The sequence below is a fragment of the Entelurus aequoreus genome, linkage group LG27 (assembly GCF_033978785.1).
Source record: "Entelurus aequoreus isolate RoL-2023_Sb linkage group LG27, RoL_Eaeq_v1.1, whole genome shotgun sequence".
In the NCBI taxonomy this organism is placed as follows: Eukaryota; Metazoa; Chordata; class Actinopteri; order Syngnathiformes; family Syngnathidae; genus Entelurus; species Entelurus aequoreus.
In genome coordinates this window covers 35,482,748-35,490,247 of record NC_084757.1, presented here as the reverse complement: position 1 = coordinate 35,490,247, position 7,500 = coordinate 35,482,748, and the positions used below count along the sequence as shown (strand labels likewise).

The 7,500-nt window shown below is 39.6% G+C and overlaps 1 protein-coding gene across 2 annotated transcripts in view; it reads right to left on the bottom strand.

The window, feature by feature from the left end:
• The window catches only part of sh3rf1 (SH3 domain containing ring finger 1), a 67,282-nt gene that overhangs the window by 480 nt on the left and 59,302 nt on the right, over positions 1 to 7,500 (bottom strand). For both annotated transcript variants that reach the window (XM_062038656.1, XM_062038657.1), the window contains exons 9-12: positions 4,686 to 4,969; positions 2,955 to 3,193; positions 2,590 to 2,894; positions 1 to 63 (exon numbers count right to left, since the gene is read on the bottom strand). The exon at positions 1 to 63 is cut by the window's left edge. In XM_062038656.1, the coding sequence (XP_061894640.1) occupies positions 1 to 63; positions 2,590 to 2,894; positions 2,955 to 3,193; positions 4,686 to 4,969 (891 nt within the window). The remainder of the gene's footprint in view (positions 64 to 2,589; positions 2,895 to 2,954; positions 3,194 to 4,685; positions 4,970 to 7,500) is intronic.

Below are 7,500 nucleotides of genomic sequence, written 5' to 3'. Positions count from 1 at the left end.
TCGCCTACCTTCAGATCCAGCTCTGCCTCGCTCTGTGCGGGGTACGCCTCCACCGCCCTGTACCTGAAACATCAGTACCTAATTAGTACTACCTTAGTACTTTTACCACTCCATTGACCTGTACTTCAAACATGTACTACGTTAGTACCTCATTAGCACTTGAGTGATGTACAAGATGTACACTGACTACTCTAAAGTTGATATATATTTACTGTCGGTGTTTCTATCACTTCCTGTCAATGTTTCTCTCACTTTCTGTCGTTGTTACTCTCACTTCCTGACAGTTACTCTCACTTCCTGTCATTGTTTCGCTCACTTCCTGTCGTGTTTCCCTCACTTCCTGTCGGTGTTTCCCTCACTTCCTGCCGGTGTTTCCCTCACTTCCTGCCGGTGTTTCCCTCAATTCCTGCCGGTGTTTCCCTCAATTCCTGCCGGTGTTTCTCTCACTTCCTGTCGTTGTTTCTCTCACTTCCTGTCGTTGTTTCCCTCACTTCCTGTCGTTGTTTCCCTCACTTCCTGTCGTTGTTTCCCTCACTTCCTGACGGTGTTTCCCTCACTTCCTGTCAATGTTTCTCTCACTTCCTGTCGTTGTTACTCTCACTTCCTGACAGTTACTCTCACTTCCTGTCATTGTTTCTCTCACTTCCTGCCGGTGTTTCCCTCACTTCCTGCCGGTGTTTCCCTCACTTCCTGCCGGTGTTTCCCTCACTTCCTGCCGGTGTTTCTCTCACTTCCTGTCGTTGTTTCTCTCACTTCCTGTCATTGTTTCTCTCACTTCCTGTCGTTGTTTCTCTCACTTCCTGTCGTTGTTTCCCTCACTTCCTGCCGGTGTTTCCCTCACTTCCTGCCGGTGTTTCCCTCACTTCCTGCCGGTGTTTCCCTCACTTCCTGCCGGTGTTTCTCTCACTTCCTGTCGGTTTCCCTCACTTCCTGCCGGTGTTTCCCTCACTTTCTGCCGGCGTGTCTCTCACTTTCTGCCGGCGTGTCTCTCACTTCCTGCCGGCGTGTCTCTCACTTCCTGCCGGTGTTTCCCTCACTTCCTGCCGGTGTTTCCCTCACTTCCTGCCGGTGTGTCTCTCACTTTCTGCCGGCGTGTCTCTCACTTCCTGCCGGCGTGTCTCTCACTTCCTGCCGGTGTTTCCCTCACTTCCTGCCGGTGTTTCCCTCACTTCCTGCCGGTGTTTCCCTCACTTCCTGCCGGTGTTTCCCTCACTTCCTGTCGGTGTTTCTCTCACTTCCTGTCGGTGTTTCTCTCACTTCCTGTCATTGTTTCTCTCACTTCCTGTCATTGTTTCTCTCACTTCCTGTCGGTGTTTCTCTCACTTCCGGTCGGTGTTTCTCTCACTTCCTGTCGTTGTTTCTCTCACTTCCTGTCAGTGTTTCTCTCACTTCCTGTCAGTGTTTCTCTCACTTCCTGTCAATGTTTCTCTCACTTCCTGTCAGTGTTTCTCTCACTTCCTGTCGTTGTTACTCTCACTTCCTGACGGTTACTTTCACTTCCTGTCATTGTTTCGCTCACTTCCTGTCGGTGTTCCTCTCACTTCCTGTCGGTGTTTCTGTCACTTCCTGTCGGTGTTTCTCTCACTTTCTGTCTGTTTCTTTCACTTCCTGTCGCTGTTACTCTTACTTCCTGTCAATGTTTTTCTCACTTCCTGTCAGTGTTTCTGTCACTTCAAATCTGTGTTTCTGTCACTTCAAATCTGTGTTTCTGTCACTTCCTGTCCTTGATACTCTCACTTCCTGATGGTTCCTTTCACTTCCTGTCATTTGTTCGCTCACTTCCTGCCGGTGTTTCTCTCACTTCCTGCCGGTGTTTCTCTCACTTCCTGCCGGTGTTTCTCTCACTTCCTGTGGGTGTTTCTGTCACTTCCTGTCGGTGTTTCTGTCACTTCCTGCCGGTGTTTCTGTCACTTCCTGTCGGTGTTTCTGTCACTTCCTGTCGGTGTTACTCTCCCTTCATGACAGTGTTTCTCTCACTTCCACTGACTACTCTAAAGTTGACATATATTTACACCATGACAGTGTTGATAGTATTAGTGATGTACAAGATGTACACTGACTACTCTAAAGTTGACATATATTTACACCATGACAGTGTTGATAGTATTAGTGATGTACAAGATGTACACTGACTACTCTAAAGTTGATATATATTTACACCATGACAGTGTTGATAGTATTAGTGATGTACAAGATGTACACTGACTACTCTAAAGTTGACATATATTTACACCATGACAGTGTTGATGGTATTAGTGATGTACAAGATGTACACTGACTACTCTAAAGTTGACATACATTTACATCATGACAGTGTTGATAGTATAAGTGATGTCTAAACTGTACACTGACTACTCTAAAGTTGATATATTTACATCATGACAGTGTTTTGATAGTATAAGTGATGTCTAAACTGTACACTGACTACTCTAAAGTTGATATATTGACATCATGACAGTGTTTTGATAGTATAAGTGATGTCTAAACTGTACACTGACTACTCTAAAGTTGATATATTTACATCAAGACAGTGTTTTGATAGTAAAAGTGAAGTCCAAGCTGTACACGGACTACTCTAAAGTGCTGTACCTCTCACAGATGATGGGCCGTGCGTCGTGCTGCAGTGACGACAGCGAGGAGCACGGCTGGCGAGGAGGCGGAGCTATAGGAGCGTCCACAGGCGGGTTCTTGCGCTCAGACGAGGAAGAGGAAGTGATGTCAGCGTCCAGCAAGTTGCTGTGAGAGCTACAGGAAGTGGAGGTTTCAGGTCCCGCGGCGCCTTGGGGTGACTCCATGATGGCCGCTTGCTCCGCCTCCAGCGTGGGCGAGGAGGGGGGGGAGGGACGAGACTTCTTCTTGTTGGACAGCAGCTTCAGGAGACTTTTCTTCTCCCTCTGTAGCGACAAAAGATGATTTCAAACTTGGATTTACTTCTCCCCGACTTCCTGTCAGACCTTGGCGTCCTTGTCCAGTCGGCCGGCAGCGAGAGCGGAATTGTTGCCGGCCCCGACGGGCGCGGCAACGGGTCTCACGGCGTCCGCCTCCAAGGACGCCGCGCTGACGTTGGGCGGGGTCAAAGAGGCGGCGGCACACCCCAGGGCCCCTCCCACACGCGTGCAGCCCTGGGGAGGACCCGAGGGGGGCTGGACGGCCGTCGCTGCTGCTGTGGGCCGCTCCTGACTCTGATTGGCCGCTGAAGACAATTTATGATATATTAATCATCTCATCAATAAACATCATCATAGTAGAACACCACCATGCATCCCGCCTGACATCCCCAAGCAATATATTACTGTAAATGCACATTTTTATTCATGATTATAATAATAATATTAACAATAATAATTGTAATGATAACAATAACAACTATAATTATAATAAGAATTACTAATAATATTAGTAATAATAATTGTAACAATAACTAACAAAAATAACAACTATAATAATAATAACACGAAAAATATTATTAATAATAATTGTAATAACATTAACAAAAATATCAACTATAGTTATAATAAGAAATACACTAATAATATAATACTAATAATAATAGTTGTAATAATAATACCAAAAATAAAAACTATAATTATAATAACACAAATAACACAAATAATATTAATAATAATATTAATTGTAATAATAACAAAAATAACAACCATAATTATAATAACTAGAATAAAACTAATAATAATAATAATAACAATGACAAAAATAACAACTATAATTATAATAAGAATAACACTAATAACATTAATAATAACAACAAAACAAAACTAATTATAATAAGAATAACACCAACAATATTAATAATATTAATATTAATAATAATAATAATAATTGTAATAATAACAATAAAAAAATTACTATTATAATAACAAGAATAAAACTAATAGTAATAATAATAATTGTAACAATAACAATAATACAATTAATAATAATACTAATTTTAATAATAATAACAAAAGTAAATAAAATTATAATAACAAGAATAGGACTAATACTATTAATAATAATAATAATTTTAATAATAACAATAACAACTATAATTATAATACCAAGAATACCACTAATCATATTAATAATAATAATTGTAATAATAACTGTAATTATAATAAGACCATTAATAATATTAATAATAATAATAATAATAATACTAATTTTAATAATAACAATTTTTAAAAAAATACAATTATAATAACAAGAATAAGACTAATACTATTAATAATAATAATAATTTTAATAATAACAATAACAACTATAATTATAATAACATGAATACCACTAATTATATCAATAATAATAATTGTAATAATAACAACAACAACTATAATTATAATAATAAAATTAATAATATTAATAATAATAACAATTAAAATGATAATACTAACAATAACAATAATAGTAACAATTACAATAATAACAATAATATCTATATTTACAACAATAATTACAAATGTTGACGAGTCATCAATTATTGACATTGGACACAAAAGGTGTTGATTGGAAACAGCTGATCATTGATGTCTGAAGTGTGAAACATGATTGTACACACAACTTTTGTCACTTTAGTAATCATTTAAAATGCATGAAAAATGGAAAACAAAGTATAGCACGAGGACCTCATTTGAAAAACGACAACATGAGGTTGCCTACAGCCACAGGGATGATGAAGAAGGTGCACTCACCTGTCCTGACGGCGTTGCGAGCCTGAGTCACCGTCATCTGGGAGCTGAGGTGTAACGGGACTTTGGGCTGCTGCCCGGTGGCCGTCTGGGTCGTTACCGTGACAACGGGCTGAGCCAGGGAGCCGGAGTTCACCACGGGAGGTTTGGAGGGGTCTGCGCCCGCCACCACCGCTCCAAGGTGGGCAGGTGAGGTGCTGACCACAGGTGAGGTGCTCACCACGGCCATCCCTCTGCCCGCCTGCGTGCAAACACTCAGTGGCACCTTCACCTGACCGCTGCCTGACCTGAAGGAAACATTCATGTGGAAGTGAGACATACATCTGCGTGCAAGTGAGACATCCACCTGCGTGGAAGTGAGACATCCACCTGCGTGCAAGTGAGACATCCACCTGCGTGGAAGTGAGACATCCACCTGCGTGGAAGTGACACATCCACCTGCGTGGAAGTGAGACATCCACCTGCGTGCAAGTGAGACATCCACCTGCGTGCAAGTGAGACATCCACCTGCGTGCAAGTGAGACATCCACCTGCGTGCAAGTGAGACATCCACCTGCGTGGAAGTGAGACATCCACCTGCGTGCAAGTGAGACATCCACCTGCGTGCAAGTGAGACATCCACCTGCGTGCAAGTGAGACATCCACCTGCGTGCAAGTGAGACATCCACCTGCGTGCAAGTGAGACATCCACCTGCGTGGAAGTGAGACATCCACCTGCGTGCAAGTGAGACATCCACCTGCATGTGGTGACCAGTCAATGGCCAATGAAGACAGGTGACACCTATACAGGTAACCACCATACGCAGGAAACTACTATAAGCAGGTAACCACTATATGCAGGTAACATGTACTTACAGGTAACTACTATATACAGGTAACCACCATACGCAGGTAACCACTATATGCAGGTAACCACTATATGCAGGTAACATGTATCTACAGGTAACTACTATATACAGGTAACTACTATATGCAGGTCACATGTACTTACAGGTAACTACTATATACAGGTAACCACCATACACAGGTAACCACTATATGCAGGTAACATGTATCTACAGGTAACTACTATATACAGGTAACTACTATATGCAGGTCACCACTATATGCAGGTCACATGTACCTACAGGTAACTACTATATACAGGTAACCACCATTTGCAGGTAACTACTATATGCAGGTAACCACTATATGCAGGTAACATGTATCTACTATATACACTATATACAGGTAACAACTATATGCAGGTAACTACTATATACAGGTAACTAGTATATGAAGGTAACTACTATATGAAGATAACTACTATATGCAGGTAACTACTATATGCAGGTAACTATTATATGCAAGAAACTATAATATACAGGTAAGCACAATAGAAAGATAAGTACTATAGACAGGTAAGCACAATAGAAAGATAAGTACTATAGACAGGTAAGCACAATAGAAAGATAAGTACTATAGACAGGTAAGCACAATAGAAAGATAAGTACTATAGACAGGTAAGCACAATAGAAAGATAAGTACTATAGACAGGTAAGAACAATAGAAAGATAAGTACTATAGACAGGTAAGCACAATAGAAAGATAAGTACTGTAGACAGGTAAGCACAATAGAAAGATAAGTACTATAGACAGGTAAGCACAATAGAAAGATAAGTACTATAGACAGGTAAGAACAATAGAAAGATAAGTACTATAGACAGGTAAGCACAATAGAAAGATAAGTACTATAGACAGGTAAGAACAATAGAAAGATAAGTACTATAGACAGGTAAGAACAATAGAAAGATAAGTACTGTAGACAGGTAAGCACAATAGAAAGATAAGTACTGTAGACAGGTAAGCACAATAGAAAGATAAGTACTATAGACAGGTAAGCACAATAGAAAGATAAGTACTATAGACAGGTAAGCACAATAGAAAGATAAGTACTATAGACAGGTAAGAACAATAGAAAGATAAGTACTATAGACAGGTAAGCACAATAGATAGATAAGTACTATAGACAGGTAAGAACAATAGAAAGATAAGTACTATAGACAGGTAAGCACAATAGAAAGATAAGTACTATAGACAGGTAAGCACAATAGAAAGATAAGTACTATAGACAGGTAAGCACAATAGAAAGATAAGTACTATAGACAGGTAAGAACAATAGAAAGATAAGTACTATAGACAGGTAAGCACAATAGAAAGATAAGTACTATAGACAGGTAAGCACAATAGAAAGATAAGTACTATAGACAGGTAAGCACAATAGAAAGATAAGTACTATAGACAGGTAAGAACAATAGAAAGATAAGTACTATAGACAGGTAAGCACAATAGAAAGATAAGTACTATAGACAGGTAAGAACAATAGAAAGATAAGTACTATAGACAGGTAAGAACAATAGAAAGATAAGTACTGTAGACAGGTAAGCACAATAGAAAGATAAGTACTGTAGACAGGTAAGCACAATAGAAAGATAAGTACTATAGACAGGTAAGCACAATAGAAAGATAAGTACTATAGACAGGTAAGCACAATAGAAAGATAAGTACTATAGACAGGTAAGAACAATAGAAAGATAAGTACTATAGACAGGTAAGCACAATAGATAGATAAGTACTATAGACAGGTAAGCACAATAGAAAGATAAGTACTATAGACAGGTAAGCACAATAGAAAGATAAGTACTATAGACAGGTAAGCACAATAGAAAGATAAGTACTATAGACAGGTAAGCACAATAGAAAGATAAGTACTATAGACAGGTAAGCACAATAGAAAGATAAGTACTGTAGACAGGTAAGCACAATAGAAAGATAAGTA